This window comes from Erythrolamprus reginae, chromosome 6, assembly GCF_031021105.1.
Source record: "Erythrolamprus reginae isolate rEryReg1 chromosome 6, rEryReg1.hap1, whole genome shotgun sequence".
Taxonomy (NCBI): domain Eukaryota; kingdom Metazoa; phylum Chordata; class Lepidosauria; order Squamata; family Dipsadidae; genus Erythrolamprus; species Erythrolamprus reginae.
The window spans coordinates 91,340,054-91,366,725 of NC_091955.1; the positions used below are offsets into that span (position 1 = coordinate 91,340,054).

Genomic DNA, 26,672 nt, shown 5'->3' on the forward strand with positions numbered 1-26,672 from the left:
ACCCCCCCCCCCCCCCCGCAAACAATCTAGGTCTTCATTTTACCCATCTCGGAAGGATGCAAGGCAAAGTCAACCTTGAGCCGGTGGTGAGATTTGAACTGCTGAACTACAGCCAGCAGTTAGCTGAAGGTAGCCTGCAGTGCTGCACTCTTAACCACTGTGCCACCCCGACTCTGATAATATTACCTAGCTAGGTCATAAAAGAGAACCACCAGTTTCAGATAGTAAAATCCCGCCCCCCAACCCTAAGCTACAAATATTCTCTTATTGGGAGGAGGGAAGGGGGAAAAAAAATCAAAGGTTGGGCTGAGAGGTGGACCATTGATGAGTGGTGGGAGGTGGCCCATTGATGAGTTGATTGTCTTTGGGTTGACAGCAGGGTTATGGGAGAAGAGGGGGGGGGCATTTATTTTATTTATTTATTTTGTCCAATACACAATGAGGGTTTTAGTGGGTATACAGTATATCTATATACACATAGTAAAATACATGATGATGGTTATAGAGGAGATACTCATACTAAAATATATCTAAGAAAGAATAAAAAAGAAGGTATAGTAATAGAACATATCAATGAAAGAATAGAAGAAGAGATATAGGAATAGAAGAAAGGTATAGGAGATATAGGAGAGCAATAGGACAGGGGACGGAAGGCACTCTAGTGCACTTGTACTCTCCCCTTACTGACCTGTTAGGAATCTGGATAGATCAACCGTGGATAATCTAAGGGTAAAGTGTTGGGGGTTTGGGGATGACACTACAGAGTCCGGTAATGAGTTCCACGCTTCGACAATTCGGTTACTGAAGTCATATTTTTTACAGTCAAGTTTGGAGCGGTTAATATTAAGTTTAAATCTGTTGTGGGCTCTTGTGTTGTTGTGGTTGAAGCTGAAGTAGTCGCCGACAGGCAGGACGCTGCAGCATATGATCTTGTGGGCAATACTTAGATCTTGTTTAAGGCGTCTTAGTTCTAGGCTTTCTAGGCCCAGGATTGAAAGTCTAGTCTGGTAGGGAATTCTGTTTCGAGTGGAGGAGTGAAGGGCTCTTCCGGTGAAGTATCTTTGGACATTTTCCAGGGTGTTAATGTCTGAGATGAGATATGGGTTCCAAACAGATGAGCTGTATTTGAGGATGGGTCTGGCAAAAGTTTTGTAAGCTCTGGTAAGTAGTGTGAGATTGCCAGAGCATGGCTGTGTGTGGGAGATTGTGGGATTTGAAATGCCCCCCCCCCCCATCTTAAAAGGCTTTGAGAATGAACAAAAAGCTGTTCTTAACACCCTCTGGAAGGGAGCTTTTTTTTCCAAAACAAAACCCTCAGCAGAATTTGAAATTTTAGCTCTGGATGCTATTTGGTTTCCCTTGGAAAGATGCTGACGGTTTGTCTTTCTTTCTTATATGGATTTATTCCCTCCTTTGGGATTCGCCCGTTGATTATGTTGCTGACTCGAATGGCTTCTTTGGGAAGGAGAAGCCAGCAGTTGCTCACGGTATCATTTCTTGAAGTTTGGGATGGCTTAAAGAAAAAAAAAAAATCCAGCTTTTTAAAACTTTGGTTGCCAAGAAAGGTCTCTCTTAAATGAAGTGGAGAGGAATTGGAGTGTGTGTTGGGTTCAGTTTATCAAAGAACTCTCTTTCAGCTTAATTCTGCAGCCTTTCAAAGGGGGATACATTTTGTAGTGTTCGCTCTACAGCAGTGGTTCTCAATCTGGGGCTTGGGTTTCACGGGGGTCGCCTAAGACCATGAGAAAAGTCAATTTTCCCATGGTGTTAGGAACTAAAGCTTCTATTCTGGCGCCTTGGAACATATTTTTACAATCTGACCAATCAGGTGTTTACAGTGGGGGTGTCCTTCTGACCTTCCTGTCAATCTGTTGGGAGAATTGGCACTCGACTTATGGTTGGGGGTCACCACAATACGAGGAACTGTATTAAGGGTCACGGCATTAGAAAGGTTGAGAACCACTGATTCTACAACTTCATCTGTGTTTCCTGGAGAGAGGAAGCTCCAGTAAGAAAGCTGGTTTTGAGTAATATGCATGAGGTCGGTAGTGCATGTTATTGTGCCATTGAGCTGGTCCTTGACTTACGACTGGAATTAAGGTTGTGGTCCTCAATTGAGGTGTCACAGGGTAGATATGATATTTTGGTGTTTGTTTGTTTTTTGTAGTGGCTATTAAGCAAACATTGATCATTAAATGTACATGCGTGCTTAAGCAAATTCATCCCCTGGGTGCTTTTTGCTGGAAACTAGTATAAAACATTGAAAAATTTGGTCAAATGACCACAGGATACTGCAAAGAGTCATTAAAGATGAGCCAGTTGCTAAATGCCCCAAATGCAATCTCATGAACATAGGATCCATTGTGTAGCCATTGGAAATTGGATCATAAGTAGCTTTTGAAACATCTGGGGTAACTATGAACAGCTGTTCAATGACCGTTGTAAATTGAGGGCTACCTGCAAAGGTAAAAGCATCTTTCCAATTGAACTGGACTTCTTGTGAATTCATGAAAGTCCACTTGGGCTTTTCTGTATTGGTTTGTGGCCCTGGGATTGCCAGTTGGTGTCTCGTTCAAAAACAACCTGTCCTAAGTCATAAAATATAAGTAGTAGAAGATATTTTTGAGATCTGGACCAGAATATCTCCGAGACTGCCTGCTGCCGCACGAATCCCAGCGACCGATTAGGTCCCACAGAGTAGGCCTTCTCCGGGTCCCGTCAACTAAACAATGTTGGTTGGCGGGCCCCAGGGGAAGAGCCTTCTGTGTGGCGGCCCCGCCCCCCCGGAGATTAGAACTGCCCCCACTCTCCTTGCCTTTCGTAAGCTCCTTAAGACCCACCTTTGTCGTCAGGCATGGGGGAACTGAGACATCTCCCCCGGGCATATACAATTTATGAATGGTATGTCTGTATGTATGTGTGTTTAGAAAATGGGGTCTTTTAAATATTTTTAAACAGTAATTTAGATTTGTTGTAAATTGTTTTCACTTTGTTGTGAGCCGCCCCGAGTCTGCGGAGAGGGGCGGCATACAAATCTAAATAATAAATAAATAAATAAATAAATCCCTTAATGGATCCTTTAGATACCATCTTGGTTGATCCTGGGAGTTTGAAATTTTGACATCTTAAAAGATTGACCTGGTTTAAGCCCCTGCCAATTACAGGTGTCCACTGCTATAACTTTTTCTAAACTCAACCCTAAGATTAGTAAGAGCTGCCACCTGCTATTTGAATAGAAATTTTAGTAATTTAACTGCCAAGACCTGATGATCTTCATGACTTGGCAGCTAGGAGATGCAGTTTTCCCTGTGACTCTTTGATATGTAAATACATTGAAACCGAATTGAGAAGAGGGAGCGTCTTTGGAAATCCTTAGTACTGGTTTCATTTGTAAGGCATTTGGAAATGGCTATTGAATGAGTAGGGAGCGTACTACGTCAGTTGTAACTGGAAATATCTGTTGCATTTATTATAATGGAGCTGGAACAGGATTGTTTTTCTGCATAGATTTCTATGTTCTGTTCTTTATTTATTTAAGGCTGCACTTTATTTTTAAGCTGCTTCATTTACAGTTGTGTAAATTCAGTAAGTAAATAAAAGCATGATTTAACAACTGAGAGCTATATTCTTGTATGGGGAGAGAGGAAATACCAGAACTAAGCAAATTCAATTCTCCCTGCTCCCTCCCTCCCTTTTGGGTGATGTATAACATGTTAAACTAATTTTTTTTTAAAGTTAAAATAAAACCAAGCACTAGGTCCTGTTAGTGGAGGCCAAAATGTGTGTTCTGTACTACAGTGTGAGTACAGAGTGCTTTGATCAACTTAAACCCAACCCCCCCCCCCCCCCAATATTCTGGGTTGCTTTATGGCTTTTATATTATTATTATTCCTATCCACATGTTTTCTTAGCTGCCCACAGTTACTCTGGTAAAGTGGACAGCTGTGTAAATCCAGTAAGTAAATAAAAGCATGATTTAACAACTGAGAGCTATATTCTTGTATGGGGAGAGAGGAAATACCAGAACTAAGCAAATACAATGTTAAGGAGTGCAGATTTACAGAGTTCCTGCCTCGGGATTAGTTGCTTAAGAAAATTGTATATGGCCCCCTAACTCACTCGCAGTGATTCTAGGCAGCTTACAAAGATAAAAGCCCAATGCATGAACAATAGAATAGGAATAGAATTTTATTGGCCAAGTGTGATTGGACGCACAAAGAATTTATCTTGGTGCCTATTTATTTATTTATTTATTTATTCGTTTGTTTGTTTGTTTATTTATTTATTTGTTTATTTGTTTATTGATTGATTGATTGATTTGATTTGATTTGATTTGATTTGTATGCCGCCCCTCTCCGGAGACTCGGAGCGTCTAACAGCAATAATAAAACAGTGTACAATAGTAATCTAATACTAAAAACGATTAAAAACCCATTAATATAAAAACCAGACATACATACATATATACCATGCATAGAATTGTAAAGGCCTAGGGGGAAAGAGGATCTCAATTCCCCCATGCCTGATGGCAGAGGTGGGTTTTAAGTAGCTTACGAAAGGCAAGGAGGGTGGGGGCAATTCTAATCTCTGGGGGGAGTTGGTTCCAGAGGGCCGGGGCCGCCACAGAGAAGGCTCTTCCCCTGGGTCCCGACATTGTTTAGTTGACGGGACCCGGATTCGTGCAGCAGAAGGCGGTCCCTGAGATAATCTGGTCCGGTGGCATGAAGGGCTTTATAGGTCATAACCAACACTTTAAATTGTGACCGGAAACTGATCGGCAACCAATGCAGACTGTGGAGTGTTGGTGTAACATGGGCATATTTGGGAAAGCCCATGATTGCACTCGCAGCTGCATTCTGCACGATCTGAAGTTTCCGAAAATTTTTCAAAGGTAGCCCCATGTAGAGAGTGTTACAGTAGTCGAGCCTCGAGGTGAGCATATGTTCTCTGTGTACATAAAAGAAAAGATACGTCTGTCAAGAACCATAAAGTACAACACTTAATGATAGTCCGGGTACATATAAGCAATCAAACCATATTAGGAACAATGAAAGCAATGATGCACAACCCTCTTGGCAACAACAATCAAATGAGCTTGAATCACACTCTGGTGTCCGCAGGCCTAGATTTCTCAAGGCCTTGTGAAAGTGTGTTAAAGGGGGGCAGGATCTTGTCTATGTGAGGGTGGAGTTCCACATGATGCATTATGTCATGTTCTACATGATGTAGAACAGGGAAGTCAAGCTGCATGGGATGATTAGATCTGGCCCACAGGGCCCACCCTGGAAACTATGAAGGACCTGCCTGCGGTGCCTCTACTAATGAAAATGGAGCTTTGGAGGGCCGTGTACAGCCCTCCCTAGCTCTATTTTTGCTGGCAGAGGGCTGCAGGAGGCCCTTGCAGCCAAAAATGGAGCTCATGAAGGCAGAGGGCTGCAGGAGGCCGTTGCAGCCAAAAATGGAGCTCATGAAGGCAGAGGGCTGCAGGAGGCCATTGCCGCCGAAACCAGTGTACACGAGGGCAGAAGGAGGCCGTTGCAGCCAAAAACAACGCACACGAAGGCAGAGGACTGCAGAAGGCTATTTCAACTGAAAACGGACCCCACAAGGACAGAGGGTTGGAGGAGGCCGTTGCAGTTGAAAACGGAGCTCACAAGGGCAGAGGGTTACAGAAGGCTGTTGCAGCCGAAAATGGAACTCATGAAGGCAGAGGGCTGCAGGAGGCCGTTGCCGCCAAAACCAGCGTGCACGAGGGCAGAAGGAGGCCGTTGCAGCCAAAAACAATGCACACGAAGGCAGAGGACTGCAGGAGGCCGTTGCAGCCATAAATGGAGCTCATGAAGGCAGAGGGTTTCAAGAGGCTGTTGCAGCCGAAAACAACGTGCACGAAGGCAGAGGACTGTAGAAGGCTGTTGCAACTGAAAACGGACCCCACGAGGACAGAGGGTTAGAGAAGGCCGTTGCAGTCGAAAACGGAGCTCACAAGGGCAGAGGGCTACAGAAGGCTGTTGCAGCCGAAAATGGAACTCATGAGCGCAGAGGGTTGCAGGAGGCCGTTGCAGCCGAAAACGCATCTGATGAGGACAGAGGGCTGTGAGAGGCCATTGCAGCCGAAAACAGCACGCACGAGGGCAGAGGCTTGCAGGAGGCTGACGAGTGATGTTGAGCTGACCATGCCCACCCTGGCCACTTTCCCCTTTCCACACCCTCTCCGCGGTCAAACACAACCATGATGCAGCCCTCAATGAAATTGTAGAAGACCGCATCACAGTCCTCTACAATACACATCATATAGAGGGAACCATTGTTGACAATGGTGAGGGAATTATTTATTTAGCAGAGTGATGGGGAAAAACTGTTCTTGTGTCTTGTTGTCTTGGTGTGCAGTGCTCAACAGTGGTGTTTTGAGGGTAGGAGTTGAAACAATTTATGTCAAGGATGTGAGGGGTCTGTAAATATTTTCACGGCCCTCTTATTGACTCCATAATAATTAATAATTTAATAATAATTTATTGGATTTGTATGCTGCCTCTCTCCGTAGACTCAGGGCGGCTAACAACAATGATAAAAACAGCATGCAGTATACAGGTCTTCAATGGGAGGCAGGTTGGCAGTAATTATTTTGTCTGCAGTTCTAATTACCCTCTGAATTCTGTGTCTGTCTTGTTGGGTTGCAGAACCAAACCAGACAGTTATAGAGGTACAGATGACAGATTCAATGATTCCTCTGTAGAACAGTTATTTATTTATTTATTTATTGGATTTGTATGCCGCCCCTCTCCAGAGACTCAGCAGCTTCTTGGCCAAATTAACACAGATGTTTCTCAAAAAAACCATGTTGTTTGCGTATAGTCTTAAGTTTGGCGGGAATAGTTTTCAAAGTGCAGAGAATATATCATTAGCTGCAGAATCTATTTTTGGCCCTCTAATGGGCAGTGAACTATACATAGGAGTAATCCTTATTTAGAAATGAAGGAGGTTTGTTTCCTAGAGATTTGAAGTGTTAATGACAATGATTTAGTAAATTCAAGATAGCGTGTATTTCCGAGAATAGTACTTAAATTGAAGACGCCTGGAAATGAAAAGAGAGGAGAAATCGGATATTTACTTCGGTGCCTGGATGTGAAAAAGAGTTGTGCGTGATAAGAGATTTCATTTATTTTCGGATGGATTCTACACTGACTATAAAATCTAGTACAGTGATACCTTGTCTTACAAACTTAATTGGTTCCAGGACGAGGTTCTTAAGGTAAAAAGTTTGTAAGACGAAACAATGTTTCTCATAAGAATCAATGGAAAAGCGATTAATGCGTGCAAGCCCAAAATTCACCCCTTTTGCCAGCCGACATGCCCGTTTTTGCACTGCTGGGATTCCCCTGGGGCTCCCCTCCATGGGAAACCCCACCTCCGGATTTCCGTGTTTTTGTGATGCTGCAGGGGAATCCCAGCAGAGGAATCCCAGCAAAAATGGGTGCTTCGCTGGCAACGGAAGTCCGGAGGTGGGGTTTCCCAGCGAAGGGAGCATCAGTGAAATCGCAGCATCGCAAAAACACCAAAGTCCTCGAAACCCCACCTCCAAACCTCTGTGTTTTTGCGATGCTCCCCTTGCTGGGAAACTGCACCTCCGGACTTCCATTGCCAGCGAAGCGCCCGTTTTTGCACTGCTGGGATTCCCCTGCTGGGATTTCCCTGGAGCATCAAAAAAACACGGAAGTTCAGAGGTGGGGTTTCCCATGGAGGGGAGCCTCAGGGGAATCCCAGCAGTGCAAAAATGGGTGCTTCGCTGGCAATGGAAGTCCGGAGGCGGGACATCCCAGCGGTGGCAGTGGGTTTGTAAGGTGAAAATAGTTTGTAAGAAGAGGCAAAAAAATCTTAAACCCTGGGTTTGTATCTCGAAAAGTTTGTATGATGAGGCGTTTGTAAGATAAGGTATCACTGTACTTTTTGGCAAAAGCTGACTTGTTGTGTCTTCTTTATATGTTGAGATTACAGGGTGCGTTCCAAAAGTAGTGCAATTGAATTTCCCGTGTCGCTCCTATTGGTCGGAGTGGGACCGAAGCATTTGGAGTAGGTGCGGGGGACGCTAAGCTTTGGCACGAAACTGGTCTCAGTGCTCACCAAGCTGTGAAAGCGGCAGGACGTCAGTTATTGTAAACCTCTGCGCGCCGACCATATCACGAAAAAAATGGAATCGACGATCGAGCAACATTACGTGATTAAGTTTTGTGCTAAACTGAAATTGAACCTGATTATTTGGACAACGTCATCACTGGTGATGAAACCTGGGTTTTTGAATGCGACCCAGAAACAAAACGCCAAAGCTCTGAGTGGCACACCAACCAGTCTCCCAAGCCCAAAAAGGCAAGAATGAGCATATATCAAAAGTGAAAACAATGCTCATTGTCTTTTTCGACAGTAAAGGAGTGGCCCATACGGAGTTTGTTCCTCAAGGAGAGACAGCCTACTATGTGGATGTCCTGGAAAGACTCCGCTATCTGGCAACTCCATCACGACAACACACAATGCACTACGAGTCCGCGAGTTCCTGGCCAAACACCAGTTGCCAACGCTGCCCCCCCCTAGTCCTGACATCGCCCCAGCAGACTTCTTTTTCTCTTGGATTAAGGCAGCTCTGAAATGAACCCGTTTTTCATCCATAGAAGAGATCCAATCAGCCATGACGAAAACCTTGCAAGAGGTCCCCAAAGACGCCTTCCAGTACTGGTCATGGCAGAGTTGCTGGGAAAAAATGTGTAGAGGCCCAAGGACAGTACTTTGAAGAATTTTAAGTGCTTGTGCAAATCTGTTCCATAAATTACTTTTTTATAAAAAAAAGTGCATTACTTTTGGAACGCACCCTGTACATTTCCCAGACTTTCAACCCCTATGGCCATTGCTGAAGTAAACCAATAATTTCTGCAGCTGCTGGATCACAGCTATCTACGTTTTATTTAGTGGGTTTATATGGCACTCTGATTATAATTGAAGCTGAGCTGCATTCATACCTAATGCAATAATTGGGTTAAAAACAAAGCACTCAAGAACTCTTTCACAGTCTCTCTCAAAACATCGCAGCAGGGCATCCAGCAAACCTGGAAAACAGAGAAATCAGGGAATTATCAGGGAAATCGGCAGTTCAGGAATTATCAGGGAAATCGTTAAAAAAGAGAAAAAATTAGGGAAAAAATCCCCAAACTATTAAAATATTTAAAACTCAGAGAAAAATCATGTTTTTTAAAAAACGTGGCCTCCAGGAAGGACATTTTCGTGACGTCAAAGCTCCGCCCTATTGGGATTCCCCACCTCCGTTTGAGCCTCCAGATTGGCCGAAAACGCCGCCGCCAATCGCAAAAACGGCGCTCTGCCTGCCGCCGCCCGGCTGTAACCTTCTGAAACAGCTGGGTACTTCTCGGCGGCCTCTGGAACCCGAACTATTGCCGGACTTCCGGGTTCGGCGTTTGGGAGAACGCCCAGAAGTGCCTGGCTGTTTCAGAAGGTGACAGACGGGCGGCGGCGCCTCTCCCAAATGCCGAACCCGGAAGTTCGGCAAAAGTTCGGGTTCGGGTTTCGGAGGCCGGCGAGAAGCGACCGGCTGTTTCAGAAGGTTACAGCCGGACATCGCCGCCCAGCGGGGCGCCGTTTTTGCAATCGGCGGGTTTGTAAGGCGAAAAAAGTTCGTAAGAAGAGGCAGAAAATTTCCGAATCCCGGGTTCGTATCTCAAAAAGTTGGTATCATAAGGTACCACTGTATATCAGACGTTCAATATATAATATTTGTTTGTATTAAATATATTTCTATATTTCTAAGTTATTCTATATCTTCACAAAGCTATTGATTTTTTTGCTTTTGCGCATGTGCGGAAGCAAAAACGCTGGGACACGTGCGCATATTTGTAGGACAACCGAAGCTGCGTGCACAGCGCACCAGTAGCAGCAAAAACTGGGATCCCCACCCCTGGGTAGAAAGACTTAATGTGCGTGATTTTTTTTTTAAAAAAACTTACATTTTGCTGATTTAATAGCAGGAAAAGCAAGGAGGATGCTTGGCTGCATAGCTAGAGGTATAACAAGCAGGAAGAGGGAGATTGTAATCCCCTTATATAGAGCGCTGGTGAGACCACATTTAGAGTACTGTGTTCAGTCCTGGAGACCTCACCTACAAAAAGATATGGATAAAATTGAATGGGTCCAAAGATGGGCTACAAGAATGGTGGAAGGTCTTAAGCATAATACGTATCAGGAAAGACTTCATGAACTCAATTTGTATAGTCTGGAGGATAGAAGGAAAAGGGGGGACATGATCGAAACATTTAAATATGTTTAAGGGTTAAATAAGGTTCAGGAGAGGTGTTTTCAATAGGAAAGTGAACACAAGAACAAGGGGACACAATCTGAAGTTAGTTGGGGGAAAGATCAAAAGCAGCATGAGAAAATATTTTACTGAAAGAGTAGTAGATGCTTGGAACAAACTTTAAGCAGCTGTGGTTGGTAAATCCACAGTAACTGAATTTAAACATGCCTGGGATAAACATATATCCATCCTAAGATAAAATACAAAAAATAGTATAAGGGCAGACTAGATGGATCATGAGGTCTTTTTTTCTGCCGTCAGTCTTCTATGTTTCTATGTTAATAAAAGGTCCAATTCTTCTGTGGAAGTTACACTTTGCTTAAGAGACATCACCTGGGCTAAAAGTAGCACTTGCTTTCATATCGGGTGGAGTTGCAATTAGTGTCCGTAGTAGCCAGACTCTGCAAGAGAGCCCACTTTTAACATCGTATAATTTGGTTTGAGTCTCTGCAGATATCTTATCACGTCTGTGTCAAAATTATAGCTCAAAACCAGACACCTTGGAGCAGAATAAATGCCCAAAACAGGGTGCAGCTGTTGTGCAGTGACCAGCAGATTATGCAAAATCTCCAATTGCAAAAATAATAATAATAAAAAAAAGCAAAACCTTTCTGATGAAAGAAGTGATACCTTGTCTTACAAACTTAATTGGTTCCGGGACGAGGTTCTTAAGGTGAAAAGTTTGTAAGACGAAACAATGTTTCCCATAGGAATCAATGGAAAAGCGATTAATGCGTGCAAGCCCAAAATTCACCCCTTTTGCCAGCCGAAGCGCCCGTTTTTGCGTTGCTGGGATTCGCCTGAGGTTCCCCTCCGTGGGAAACTCCACCTCCGGACTTCTGTGTTTTTGTGATGCTGCAGGGGAATCCAAGCAGGGGAATCCCAGCATCGCGAAGACAATTGCTTCGCTGGCAACGGAAGTCCGAAGGTGGGATTTCCCATGGAGGGGAGTCTCAGGGGAATCCCAGCAGCGTAAAAACGGGTGCTTCGCTGGCAACGGAAGTCTGGAGGTGGGGCATCACAGTGGTGGCGGTGGGTTTGCAAGGTGAAAATAGTTTGTAAGAAGAGGCAAAAAAATCTTAAACCCCGGGTTTGTATCTCGAAATGTTTGTGTGACGAGGTGTTTGTAAGATGAGGTATCACTGTACTTGCTTTTGAAGCAACAATTAAAATTCCGTAACGGAAAAATGCATCTAGGTTCTGCCAGTTTGCAGTACTGTACTTTATTATTATTATTATTATTATTATTATTATTATTATTATTATTTTTATTATTATTTTAAATAAATTTTTAAAAAGTTTTTATTTACAAAGATACAATAAATACATTTAATTACAGTTAACAATATAGACATGTCAAAATACAGGGGAAAAAGGAATACGAGACATGGGTAGTTGGAGATTAAAAACAATAATTATGTTAGTTTCTCTTCAGATTGTATAAATCTTTCGCCTCGTACTGTACTTGATTATTGAAGTGTCCATTAATACAGGATTTCTCATTTACGTCATGTGGAGACAGTATAAAGATCAAAATTCTCAATGTTAATAAATATTTGCGTCTTGGCAACTCGAATGAGAAGTTTCCTTAAGCTTGGTGGCCTTATAGGTAGATAAAATCTATTTACCGACTGATTGCCTTTAAAGGTTGATTGCCTCTAAAGCAGTGGCTCTCAACCTTTCTAATGCCGCGATCCCTTAATACATGTTATGGTGACCCCCAACCATAAGTCTAGCGCTAATTCTTCCAACAGAGCTTTAAGCTGATTGGCGGGAAGGTCGGAGGGACATGCCCCACTGTAAACACCTGATTGGTTGGATTGTAAAGGCACCAGAATAGAAGTTTTAGTTCCTAACACCATGGGAAAATTGTCTTTTCCCATGGTCATAGGCGACCCCTGTGAAATGGTCATTCGACTCCCGAAGGGGTCCTGACCCCCAGATTGAGAACCACTACTCTAAAATTTTCATTTACCTTTAGATAAGGGTTGCCCTTATCTAAAGTTATTTTTCAACCCTGGTTTTTCTAAGTTTTGTCTTTGAATTTCCCCTGTTCAATTGACGGTTTTTTGCTAATTTTTGCTGTTAATGTACTGGCAGCCTTCTGTTTGAAAAACCTGGTGGCTTTCCAGCTATTTTCATGGATTTGTTTCAGATCTGCAAATGTTAAGTCGCATTCTAAGGAAGTGGATAATTATGCTCGCTTATTCTTAAGGAATCAGAGAAGAGCAATTGGCATAAATCCACCTGGCTTGGATTTAAGACGAGTGGCGAAGTTGTATCGGTTCCCATTGTAGATTTCTTATACGAGGGAGTTTCCAAGTGGAACAAACCGGCTATATCGATTTGGGGGCAATGAATTGATAGACAGACCTTTCAGAAATTCGGAAAGTTTTTTTTCCCCAGGAGAAATGAAAGGTAGGTTGGAATCCAAATAAATCAAGATGGGTCAATGGTAAAGATCAGGAATGCTTCCCTTTGCTTAAATCAGAGATTTTCAACCTTTTTTGAGCTGCGGCACATTTTTTACATATACAAAATTATGGGGCACATTGAGCGGGGGGGGAGTGGGGGGGCTAAAAAAAGTTTGGACAAAAAAATTATCTCTCTCTCTTCCTCCCTTTCGCTCTGTTTCTCTCCCTCTTTCTCTCCCTTCCCCTCTCTGTCCATCCCTCTTTCTTTCTTCCTTCCTTCCTCTCTATTTTGCTCTCTTTCTATCTCTCCCTCCTTCCCTGCCTCTCTTTCTCTCTCTTGCTTTCTTTCTCTCTCTTTCTCTCTTGCTTTCTTTCTCTCTCTCTCTCTCTTTCTCTCTCTTGCCTTCTTTCTCTCTCTCTTGCTTTCTTTCTCTCTCTGTCTTTCTTTCTCTTTCTTGCTGAGCTTCGCGGCACACCTGACCATGTCTCGCGGCACACTGGTTGAAAAACACTGGCTTAAACCACTGATGGGTTTTTAAAAAATGTGATGTTAATAACGAGAGCTGCATTAAATGTGTGGGTAAATGGCATGGCTATCACAGCTGGCATTTTCAGAAGGGCCCTCCCTGCAGATGTTAATAGCTCAACAGCATCCACCTCCTCAGTGCTTGGGGCAGGAGATGGGCCAGAGCTAACCACAACAACACAGGGGCTCTGGGAAGGCATTTTTGGCTTCCAAAGACCCTCCTGGGGGATGGGGAGGGCATTTTTACCCTCTTCCGGCTCTAGGGCAGCCTCTGGAGCCTGGGGAGGGCAAAACATGAGCCTTCTGGGCCCACCAGTAGGAAACAGGCCATTTCCGGCCTCCAGAAGGTCTCCGGGGGGGTAAGGGAAGCTGTTTTTGCCCTCCCTGTGCATTGAATTATGAGTGTGGGCATTCACACATGCTCTTTCAGCACCCGAGGAAAAAAAGGTTCGCCATCACTAGTAAAGATAGTTGAGTCTACGGAGAGGGAGTTGAGTCTACGGAGTCTACTTATTTACGGAAATAAATAAGTAAGTAAAGTCAAGTAAAGTAAGTACAGTAAATATTCATTTTAACCAAATTTTAAGATAAATATAATTACCTACCAAGTGATTGTTTACCTGTGAATCAGAGAAGAAAAACACGAGCTAATTTGTTTCGCAGCCAAAATCTAAAGAAGTTTGTAAACAAGGCCAGTAAAGTGCATTTGGATAACAAAGAGATTAAAACACAAATGTCCCATCATCTCTACAGAAGTCCAGCTTCATTTTTCTCCTGGTCCTACCTCTTTTTCTAAGAATAGGTATCTATTTCTGTGAACAGATATCTACCCTGGCGTGTTTTCTGTTCTCATTGCTGTCTGCTTTTTTAAGTCGGGTTTATATTTATCTTCCTTTTATTAGTACTTCTTTGGAAGTTGTGCTGGGAGTTACTTCGAACAGGGAGGAGTGCTTCAGAGGAACCCCTGCTGGAGCAAAGGATCTCAAACAAGTCCCCCGTGCTAGACATCATAAATATAAAGCAAGCGATAGAAATGAGTTGGAGAATCTTTGTGGTTTTTTTATGTACTGCGGATCCTTTCAGATGCCGCCCGAGCAGCTTACATAAAATGTTGGTAAATGATAATGAGTAATTTCCTCTCACTGGATAGCTTCCTTGTGTGATGATTACCAATTCCCTTCTATATCCTGTACATTATCCCCTGAAATAGCTGCTAGGAAATTGGACACTTGACTTTTATGGGAAGTTAAAGTTTCTCCAGTACAGGTAGTCCTTGACGTATGACTACAATTGAGCTCAACATTTGTGTTCCTAAGCAAGACAGTTGTGAATAGAATGGAATGGAATGGAATAGAATAGAATAGAATTTTATTGTCCAAGATAGAATAGAATAGAATAGAATAGAACATACTTTTATTGTCCAAGATAGAATAGAATTTTATTGGCCATGATAGAACAGAATAGAATAGGATAGAATAGAATAGAATAGAATTTTATTGGCCAAGATAGAACAGAATAGAATAGAACAGAATTGTATTGGCCAAGATAGAATAGAATAGAATATAATTTTATTGGCCAAGATAGAATAGAATTTTATTGGCCAAATTAGATTAGATTAGATTAGAGTTGGAAGGGACCTAAAGAGCTGGGTGGCGCAGTGGTTAGAGTGCAGTACTGCAGGCTACTTCAGCTAACTGCTAGCTATAGTTCAGCAGTTCAAATCTCACCACCAGCTCAAGTTTGACTCAGCCTTCCATCCTTCCAAGGTGGGTAAAATGAGGTCCCAGATTTTTGGGGTCAATATGCTGATTCTGTAAACTGCTCAGAGAGGGCTGTAAAAGCACTATGAAGCGGTACATACGTCTAAATGCTATTGCTACCTTGTAGGTCATCTAGTCCAACTCCCCACTCAAGCAGGGGTCCCTATATGATTTCAGACAAATGTCAGTCAAAGTCTCCTCTTGAAAGTGTTGGAGCTCTCACAACCTCTGCAAGCAAGCTGTTCCATTGATGGAAAGTTCCTCCTTATTTCCAGGTTGAATCTCCTTGCTCAGCTTCCATCCATTATTCTTTGTCTTGCCCACTGGTCCTTTGGAAAAGAGTCTGAACCCCCTCCTCTTTGTGGCAGCCCCTCAAGTATTGGAAAACTGCCATCATGCCAGCCCTGGTCCTTCTCTTTGCCGGACGTGCCGTGCCCAGTTCCTACAACCGCTCTTTGGAGACTAGAACATACGAAGAGTGGTTGCATGGCCAGTCTCTGAATACGTTTTTTCCCAGCCTTAACCCGCCCCGAATCTGCGGAGAGGGGCGGCATACAAATCCAATTATTATTATTATTATTATTATTATTATTATTATTATTATTATTAATAATAATAATAATCTTCCCAGCGCTTATCGGCTTGCAGGCTCTTTCATTGTAACTCTCTTCGAATAAGGTTTTTAAAATAATAATAATAATAATAATAATAATAATAATAATAATAATAATAATTTATTGGATTTGTATGCCGCCCCTCTCCGTAGACTCGGGGCGGCTAACAACAATAATAAACACAACATGTACAATCCAATAATAAAAACAACTACAAACCCCTATTATAAAACCAAACATACACACAAACAAACATACCATGCATAACTTTAAGCTCTAACCATGGGATAAAATAATGTGCTGAAGCTGACCAGACTAAGGACGTTGGCCAGATGAATACCTGGTAGGCAGATTCTTTCCCCTACTTTCCTCCCCCAAAATTACGGTGCGTCTTATACTCTGGAAAATACATTATGTGATTCAGTGTTTCCCAACCTTGGCAACTTGAAGATATCTGGACTTCAACTCCCAGAATTCCCCAGCCAGCGAATGCTGGCTGGGGAATTCTGGGAGTTGAAGTCCAAATATCTTCAAGTTGCCAAGGTTGGGAACCACTGATGTAATTGGATGGATTCACTCTTGAAGTGATGCTGTTTTCATTGTTTCTATTTTCTCTCGGTTAGGACATGTATACCTCGGAGAGATCTTCTCGGACAAGCTGCCTTAATTTTATATCTACCTGGAACTATACGAAAAGAGACAACCAGTCATGAGTGAGTAAAAAACGTGGAAGGGGGATTGTAAAGGGCCGGTATTGAAAATGAAATATTCTTAACTGTCCAAAGCTAACAAACGCTGTGATCGCGAGACATTCTGACTCAGACTTACTACGTCACAGGATTATTATTATAGATAAAAATTGGAAAGGGAAAAATGCCTAGAAATCCTGGAAAATCCTGGAGAAAAGAAGAATATAAGTTTAATAATTTTATTTTATTATTTTATTTTATTTTATTTTATCGAATTTTATTTTATTTTATTTTATTTTATATTTAATTTTTATTTTTATTTTATTTTATTTTATTTTATTTTATTTTATTTTATTTTATTTTATTTTATTTTATTTTATTTTATTTTATTTTATTTTATTTTATTTTATTTTATTTTATTTTATTTTATTTTATTTTATTTTATTTTATTTTATTTTATTTTATTTTATTTTATTTTATTTTATTTTATTTTATTTTATTTTATTTTATTTTATTTTATTTTATTTTATTTTATTTTATTTTATTTTATTTTATTTTATTTTATTTTATTTTATTTTATTTTATTTTATTTTATTTTATTTTATTTTATTTTATTTTATTTTATTTTATTTTATTTTATTTTATTTTATTTTATTTTATTTTATTTTATTTTATTTTATTTTATTTTATTTTATTTTATTTTATTTTATTAATCCCAATGGGACTCAGGGCATCTTACAACAAAGAATAGGATAGGATAGGATAGAATAGAATAGAAAAATTAGAATAGAATAGGAGTGTGATTGGACACACAAGGAATTTGTCTTTGGTACATATGCTCTCAGTGTACATAAAAGAAAAGATACATTTGTCAAGAATCATGAGGTGCAACACTTAATGTTTGTCATAGGGGTCAAATAAGCAATGAGGAAACAATATTAATAAAAACCTTAAGGACATAAGCAACAAGTTACAGTCATACAGTCATAAGTGGAAGGAAATGGGTGATAGTGGTGATGAGAAAAAACTAGTAGAAATAGTAGTGCAGACTTAGTAAATAGTTTGACAGTGTGGAGGGGATTATTTGTTTAGCAGAGTGAGGGCATTCGGGGGAAAAACTGTTCTTGTGTCTAGTTGTTTTGGTGTGCAGTGCTCTGCAGCAAACCTTTGAGAGGAGTTTAAAGCAGTTTATGTCCATACAGTAAAAAGTTTAGTACATACAATAAACTAGTCAAATAATTAGTAGTAAGAACAGTAAAACCCATAATAAACCCTAATGAACTATACATTCGAAATCACATATATTCCAGAAACAGTTGTAAATCGATCGTGATAAGATGTTACATTTACAATTTAAGAGTGTTTGGTTGCCTGCAGGGAGATTTTGATACAGATTGCTGACTGCTTGTCGGAAATAATGCTTTTAAGTGGCATTGAAATGGAATATTTTTGTTACCCGCAGCAGTTTTCATGTGCTCCTAAAAGTTATCATTATGGGATCATTTCCCTTGTCGTTGTTTACTCTTTGCTTCCAACTTGTAAACAGGGACCTCTTGATGTTCAAGGTGGAACAAGCTATCTAAGTGACAGCTGTTTAGCTGACATAATTCCTGTGCCTGTTTCCATTATTTCTTCCCATAAATGTTATTCTTTTTTGTGGGGGGTGGGTGGGGGGGTGGGAGGTAGAGATTACTTAAGAAGAAGCCAGTAATTTTTGGATCCTTGAGAAAACGAGATGCATAGGTAAATAATAATAATAATAATAATAATAATTATTATTATTATTATTATTATTATTATTTATTAGATTTGTATGCCGCCCTTCTCCGTAGACTCGGGGCGGCTCACAACAATAACAAAGACAATGTAAGAACAAATCTAATAATTTAAAAGACACTAAAAGCCCCATTATTAAAAGCAAACATACACACAAACATACCATGTATAAACTGTATAGGCCCGGGGGAGATGTCTCAGTTCCCCCATGCCTGACAGCAAGAGGTGGATCTTAAGAACTTTACGAAAGGCAAGGAGGGTGGAGGCAGTTCTAATCTCCGGGGGGAGCTGGTTCCAGAGGGTTGGGGCCGCCACAGAGAAGGCTCTTCTCCTGGGTCCCACCACACGACATTGTTTAGTCGAGGGGACCCGGAGAAGGCCAACTCTGTGGGACCTAACCGGTCGCTGGGATTCGTGCGGCAGAATTACGGCCCGCTTGCCTTTTTTCACCAACAAAGTTTGCTACTCAATTCACAGGCTCCACAGAGTTGGCCTTCTCCGGGTCCCGTCGACCAAACAATGTCGTTTGGAGGGCCCCAGGGGAAGAGCCTTCTCTGTGGTGGCCCCGGCCCTCTGGAATCAACTCCCCCCAGAGATTAGAATGGCCCCCACCCTTCTTGTCTTTCGCAAATTACTCAAGACCCACCTTTATCGCCAGGCATGGGGGAGTTAAGATATTCCTTCCCCCTAGGCCAGTGTTTTTCAACCAGTGTGCCGGGGCACACTAGTGTGCCGTGAGACATGGTCAGGTGTGCCGCGAAGCTCAGAGAGAGAAAGAAAGAAAGGAAGAGAGAAAGAAAGAAATAGATAAAGAGAACAAGAGAGAGAGAAAGAGAGAAAGAGAACAAGAAAAAGAAAGCAAGAGAGAGAGAAAGAAAGCAAGAGAGAGAGAGAAACAGAGGGAGGGAAGGACAGAGAGAGAAAGACATAGAGGGAGGGAGGGAGAGAGAGAGAGCAAAAAAGAGAGGAAGGAAGGAAGAGAAAGAGGGATGGGGAGAGAGAGAAAGAAAGAGGGAGAGAAAGAGGGAGAGAGAAATAATGCGAAAGGGAGAAAGAGAGAGAGAATTTTTTTGTCCAAACTTTTTTTAGCACCCACCACCCCACCCCGCCCTCTCAATGTGCCCCAGGGTTTCGTAAATGTAAAAAATGTGCCGCGGCTGAAAAAAGGTTGAAAGTCACTGCCCTAGGCCATTACAAGTTATGCATGGTATGTTTGTGTATATGTTTGGTTTTTATAATAAGGGTTTTTAGTTGTTTTATTAAATTGGATTGTACATGCTGTTTATATCGTTTGTTAGCCGGCCCGAGTCTGCGGAGAGGGGCGGCATACAAATCCAATAAATAATAATAATAATAATAATCTTGTAAATCTAATCAACAGGATCGCTGTGAACATCAGAAGGCGTTTACCATCCAAATAAAGCTATAATAGTTATGGCTTCTTTCTTGGTTGTTTTATAGGGAAAAAAAAGCAGGGAAAAGGGCATCTTATTTGGCAGGGGGGAAAAGTTACAATGAGGTATTGTTCTCTCGTGGGAGCTGGAGGCCACAAGGTGAACAAGCCAGCCAAAGTTGGTCACTTTTCTTCAAAGTGGAATAAAATGTTCGCCCTTCTTTTCAAGTCCTCCTCCCGTCGCCCTAAATAATCTAGGAGTTTGCAGGCAGAGTTGCTTCGTGGAAAGGTCAGCCCTTAAGATAGAGAGACACACAGAAAGGCAGCCTCTTGACAAATGATTTAGCCTTGTTCCTTGGGTGTTTTAATAATGTGCTGGAGATGAGACAAAAAATGTGAACTGGAAACATTTATTTATTTTTGATTTGATATTTGATTTGATTTGATTTGATTTGACTCGGGGCGGCTAACAACAATAAAAAAGACAATGTGAACAAATCTAATATTAAAACAATCTTAAAAACCCCATATTTAAAGAACCAATCATACATACAAGCATACCATGTATAAATTCTATAAGCCTAGGGGGAAGGGAAAATTTCAATTCCCCCATGCCTGACGACAGAGATGGGTTTTAAGGAGCTTGCGAAAGGCAAGGCGGGTGGGGGCAACTCTGATACCTGGGGGGAGCTAGTTCCAGAGGGTCGGGGCTGCCACAGAGAAGGCTGTTCTCCTGGGACCCGCCAGACGACATTGTTTAGTCGATGGGACCCGGAGAAGGCCAACTCTGTGGGACCTAACCGGTCGCTGGGATTCGTGCGGCAGAAGGCGGTCCCGGAGATATTCTGGTCTGATGCCATGAAGGGCATCGGACCGGGAGTTGAATAATGCAACAGCAAGTAAGCTTTGCCTTATCACTGGCTGTAAATTCTCTTTGTAAACGATCCAAAGAATATGGGTTAGAGTTTATAACAGGGTGGACAGTCATTTAGGGCAGTGTTTCCCAACCTTTGCAACTTGAAAATATTTGGACTTCAACTCCCAGAATTCCCAACCAGTGCGATGTCAAGTTGGCCACCTTTCAGCCAGTCACATGACCTTTAAGCCACTCCCACCTGGTCACATGGCTGGCAAGCCACACCCACAAAATAAGCCACGCCAACAGTGTGGTAATAAATTTTTTTGCAGCCCTTCACTGAGCACAACCCTAATGTGGCCCTAAATGAAATCGAGTTTGACATCCCTGCCTTACTATCTGTATAAGTGAGTCTTGAGTAATTTACCAAAGACAAGGAGGGTGGGGGCAGTTCTAATCTCCGGGGGAAGTTGATTCCAGAGTCGACGGGACCCGGAGAAGGCCAACTCTGTGGGACCTTATCGGCCACTGGGATTCGTGCGGTAGTAGGCGGTTCCCCTTCGTTGTGTTTTCTGACCTCTGTTGTATGATGTACTGGGTTGATTGTGTACGATTGTGTAGTTGGTGACTTTATGACACTGGTTATGTTATATTAATGTTTTTTAATTGACTTTTCAATTTTATTATTTAGATTTGTAAGTTACTAAAGACCCACTTATGTCGCCAGGCATGGGGGGACTGAGATATCCCCCAGGCTTATACAGTTTACGCATGGTATGATTGTGTTGTATGGTTCCAATGTTGGGGTTTGGAATGTTTTTAATATTAGATTTGTTACACTGTCACTATTTTGCTGTGAGTCGCCCCGAGTCTACGGAGAGGGGCGGCATACAAATCTAATTAAGTATAAGTATAAGTATTTGTATTGTATTGTATTATTGCTATGTTGTTAGCTGCCCCGAGTCTTCGGAGGGGGCGGCATACAAATATAATAAGTTATTATTATTATTATTATTATTATTATTATTATTATTACTATTAATCTATCTATTTATTTATATATTTATTTATATATTTATTTATACATCTATTCATTCATTCATTCATTCATTCATTCATTCATTCAATTTTTATGCCGCCCTTCTCCTTAGACTCAGGGCGGCTTACAACATGTTAGCAATAGCACTTTTTAACAGAGCCAGCCTATTGTCCCCACAATCCGGATCCTCATTTTACCCACCTCGGAAGGATGGAAGGCTGAGTCAACCTTGACCCAGTGATGAGATTTGAACCGCTGACCTTCAGATCTACAAGTCAGCTTCAGTGGCCTGCAATACAGCACTCTACCTGCTGCGCCACCCTGGCTCCTTATTATTATTCACAGTGCTTTACAGCCCTCTCTAAGCGATTTACACAGTCAGCATCTTGTCCCCACCTATCTGGGTCCTCATTTTACCGACCTTGGAAGGATGGAAGGCTGAGACAACCTTGAGCCTACTGAGATTCGATCTACCAAACTGCTGGTAGCCGGTGAACAGCAGAAGTAGCTTGCAGTACTACATTCTAACCACTGCGCCATCAAGGCTCTACAAGCGCGGGAAAGCTATTCTGTAAATGAGCAGGCTTAGCATGGCTTTCAAGTTGACAGAAGGAGCCACTGGGAGGTTAATCTCTTGTCATGAGCCAGCGAGTGTCATTATGTGTATCTTTGAAGGAAACTCATTACCTGGACAGATGGAGGAGAGTATTTCCTATGCGGCTTTTGAATAATTCATGGCCGCACGGCTATTTTTCAATTTTAAAAAACGGATATCTTGTTCCTATTTCGGAAGATTATGTGAAATAACTTGAGGCTGTTTTTTAGCCTTAGCGGCTATTGCTGTTTTTCTTGAACCTCTGCTGTGGCTTTTCACTGTTCCCGTGTTTGTGGTCATTTCTGAACAGAGAGACTTTCATTTTGTAGAACAGTGATTTTCAACCTTCTTTGAGCCGCGGCACATTTTTTACATTTACGAAACCCTGCGGCACATTGAGCGGGGCGGGGAGGGCTAAAAAAAAGTTTGGACAAAAAAATTCTCTCTCTTCCTCCCTTTCGCTCTATTTCTCTCTCCCTTCCTTCCTCTTTCTTTCTCTCTCTCCATCCCTCTTTCTTTCTCTTCCTTCCTCTTTTTTGCTCTTTCTCTCTCCCTCCCTACCTCCCTCTATGTCTTTCTCTCTCTCTCCTTCCCTCCCTCTCTTTCTCTCTCTTGCTTTCTCTCTCTTTCTCTCTCTCTTGCTTTCTTTCTCTCTCTTGTTCTCTTTCTCTCTCTCTCGCTCTTTCTCTCGCTTGCTTTCTCTCTCTCTCTCTCTTGCTTGTTTTCTCTTGCTTGCTTTCTCTCTCTCTCTCTCTTGCTTTCTTTCTCTCTCTGAGCTTCGCGGCACACCTGACCATGTCTCACGGCACACTAGTATGCCGCGGCACACTGGTTGAAAAACACTGGTGTAGAAGAGCAGGTGGGAATTCTGAGAGAGCCGGTGCCTATCTCGAAACTCAATTCCATCAGTGGCCATGAAGTTGGTTTCTTTAAAAGTCTTCCTTTCTTATGACAATCAATACTACTGCCAGTCTACATGGTCACAGTTATTTCACCACTGCATGGACTTCATGGTTGGCTGGAGAATTCTGGGAGTTGAAGGGCACCCATCTTAAAGTGACCAAGTTTGAGAATCTCTGCAAAAGACCAAACTGCGTCATTCTGTTTTTTCCTTTTTGACTACATGGCTTTTAAATTTTATCCCTACGCCCAAGTTGAAAAGCAGGATAGAATTATTCATATGATGTGATGTAAGGGGATGACCAATGTTTGTGATGCTTATTCAAGCCAACAAAATGCTTTTGTTTGTTGAATCTCTGGCTTAAGGAGCGTGTTGTATGCAGTCATATTGATGTGATATCTCACTGTCCCTTTTAAAAGGCTTAATCTATCCACTTTTTGTTTTTACAGATTAGTTTTTCCCGAAGGGTCTCGGGGTGTCATCTCGAGATTATTTTTCATGTTGTCTTATTCAATTCCGCGTGTGTATATCAGGCTTTTTTCATAATATTTGCGATAAACAATGCTTAATCGAGCTCTGGTAGCAAAATGAGCCTTGGTGGCGCAGTGGTTAGAGTGCGGTACTACAAGCTGCTTCTGCTAACTGCTGGCTGTAGTTCACCAGTTCAAATCTCACCAAGGCTCAAGGTGGACTCAGCCTGCCATCCTTCCCAGGTGGGTAAAATGAGGACTCGGATTGTTGGGGGCAATAGGCTGCCTCTCTGTAAACTGCTTAGAGAGGGCTGTAAATCACTGTGAAGCTGTATATAAGTCTAACTGCTGTTGTGGTTAGCTCTGGCCCAGCTTCTGCCCCAAGGACTGTGGATGTGGGGGAGACATCCACATGTTGCAGGCCTGTTTTGCTCCTGGTGGAATCTGCTGATGAAGGCTCCTCTGACCAAGAAGACATGAGTGACAGGGAGGAGGAGAGTGGGGCAGACAGCTCAGAAGGAGATCAATTATCTAGCTCCTCCTTGGATTCAGAACAAGAGTTAATGATACAGCCACGCATGCGGAGAGTGATGCATAGGCAGCAACAACTGAGAGATTATTATCAAAGAAAATGAGGCCACCTGTGGTTGGGTGGGGCTGTGGTCATTAGTGAGGCTGTGGGTTTGGCCATTGTGGAGGATTATCTGATTGTTGTGTTTCGTGCCTGCTTTGCTGACTTTGACCTTTGTGTGCTGATTTTTCCCCGCTTTGAAACTAAACCAGAGCAAAGTGTGTTTCACTTTGTGAAAGAAGAAGGACTGTGAATTGCCTTGCAGCTGCAAGCTAAGTATCTCAGAACTGATAAGGGACTTGTACAAATTACCAATTTGTTTGGAGACGAGTGCTCTTTGCTATACAAAAAGAGGGCTTCGTTTATTTCCATTTTCGGTATAAAGAACATTGTTTTGAATTTTCAAACGTGTGTGTGTCTGAAATTGTATCTGTGCATTTTTGGGAGGATTCTACCAGAGAGCTCGACAGAACAACTGCTATTGCTATTGCTAAGATGGTTAGAATGCAATACGGCAGGCAAACTCTGCCCACTGCCAGCAGTTCGATGCTGACGGGATTCAAGGTTGACTCTGGCCTCCATCCTTCCGAGGTCTGAAAAACGAAGACCCAGGCAATGTGCAAATAATGCTTTACATTGTTAAACTGCCCAGCGCTACAGAGCGGTATTTAAGACTTAAGTGCTGTAGAGGTAGTGCTGGATTTAGGACCACAATTGAGCCAGGCATTTCTATTGTTAAGTGAGACCTTGGTTAAGTCACAGTGAGGTGATCGCATGACCTTGGGGTACAGCAGTGGTCGTAAGTATGAGTGAAGCTGCCAAGAAGCCTGAATTTTGATCGCATGGCTATGGGGACCCTGCCAAGGTTGTCAGTGTGAAAAATGGTCATAAGTCATTTTTTTCAGGACTGTTGTAGCTTGCAAGTTTTCCAGAGTTGCGGGAATACCACCCCAGATAAATGGAGAAAGTACAGCAAAGAGCCGGGGTGGCGCAGCAGGTAGAGTGCTGTACTGCAGGCCACTGAAGCTGACTGTAGATCTGTAGGTCAGCAGTTCAAATCTCATCACCGGCTCAAGGTTGACTCAACCTTCCATCCTTCCGAGGTGGGTCAAATGAGGACCCGGATTGTGGGGGCAATATTGCTAACATGTTGTAAGCTTCCCTGAGTCTAAGGAGAAGGGCGGCATAAAATATCGAACTCATTAAATAAAGGAAAGAGGAAGAGAAGAGAGGAGTTAGGAGAAAGAAGAGAGAGTAGGAAGAAAGAGAAGACTGGAGAAGAGATTTAAGAGAGAAGGCAGGAGGGGAAGTAGGGAAGAGAAGAAGGAGAGAGGGAGGGAAAGTAGGTTGAGAAAGAGAAAGGGGGAAGGGATGGGAAGAAAGAAGAAAGAAGGAAGGGCTGTATGAGATAGAAAGGGGCGGCATACAAATCCAATAAATAAATAAATACCATATATTTATTTTGCGGGGAAAATGAAAACTATGGTAGCTGAAAAGGGGAGAGTTGTAAGTGTTAGCAATATTTACTAGCGATAGTTGTTTACGACTTCTTTCTTTAAGGATTTTTTTTTTCAAATTCCCATCTATGCCTTAACTGCAGGTAGACAGGTTTTTTTTAAATTATATAAAAAGTTTATTTTTATTACCATACAAACATTTTCACATATTCAACATTTATCTTATTGCTTTATTAGCTCAAGGCTGGGTTTTTTTTAACCTTCCTCCCTTTCTATCTCATACAGCCCTTTCTTCTTTCTTCCCATCCCTTCCCCCTTTCTCTTTCTCAACCTACTTTCCCTCCCTCTCTCCTTCTTCTCTTCCCTACTTTCCCTCCTGCCTTCTCTCTTAACTCTCTTCTCCCCTCTTCTCTTTCTTTCTTCCTACTCTCTCTTCTTTCTTCTAACTCCTCTCTTCCCTTCCATTAATTTTCCATTTACTGGCCGACTGTTCAATCCCTGTAGATCCTCCTTAATAGGTCCATTCACTTAAGGAGCCATTTTTCATTCTTAAATTAGGAGGAGAATATACAGTATACATGTATATTTACTCCTTCCCTACACGTCTGTCTTCCTTTCTTTTATAGCTGTTTATAGGTAGCTTTTGAATTATCTTTGAAAGAGAAATTCCTTTCACTTCTAAGCTTTTAGAATTATCTTTAAATACAGTGTGTTTAAGAGGAAGGCTTTTGACAATATGTCTTTTACTGCTTCAGGGTTTTATCGGATAAAGTAAAATGCAGACTTTTAACAGGCGGAATTTATTAGTGATGTCTGTTCGCCTAGAACTCCTAATGAATCTGTGTTTTCCCCCTACCAGTTGAAGAAGGCCTTATTTTTTATTTTTTATTTATTCATTTGTCCAATACACAAATACATAGGAAGAAAAATAGACATGTGATAATATAAAAGAAGGTGAAAGTGAACTTAGAGGAGAGGATATATGAAAGGAAGAGAATATATAAGATAGGTGAAAGAAAGGAAAGACAATTGGACAGGGGACGAAAGGCACACCAGTGCACTTATGTACGCCCCTTACTGGCCTCTTAGGAACCTGGAGAGGTCAATCGTGGAGAGGGAGAAGTGTTGGGGGTTAGGGGTTGACACAATTGAGTCCGGTAATGAGTTCCACACTTCGATAACTCGATTGTTGAAATCATATTTTTTACAGTCAAGTTTGGCGCGGTTCGTATTAAGTTTGAATCTGTTGTGTGCTCTTGT

General features: G+C 42.0%; 1 protein-coding gene across 2 annotated transcripts in view; it reads left to right on the forward strand.

The window, feature by feature from the left end:
* Positions 1–26,672, forward strand: part of USP6NL (USP6 N-terminal like) — a 153,412-nt gene that overhangs the window by 1,525 nt on the left and 125,215 nt on the right. For both annotated transcript variants that reach the window (XM_070754387.1, XM_070754388.1), the window contains exon 2: positions 16,289–16,378. In XM_070754387.1, coding sequence (XP_070610488.1) covers positions 16,375–16,378 — 4 coding nt within the window. In that variant the 5' untranslated portion in view covers positions 16,289–16,374. The remainder of the gene's footprint in view (positions 1–16,288; positions 16,379–26,672) is intronic.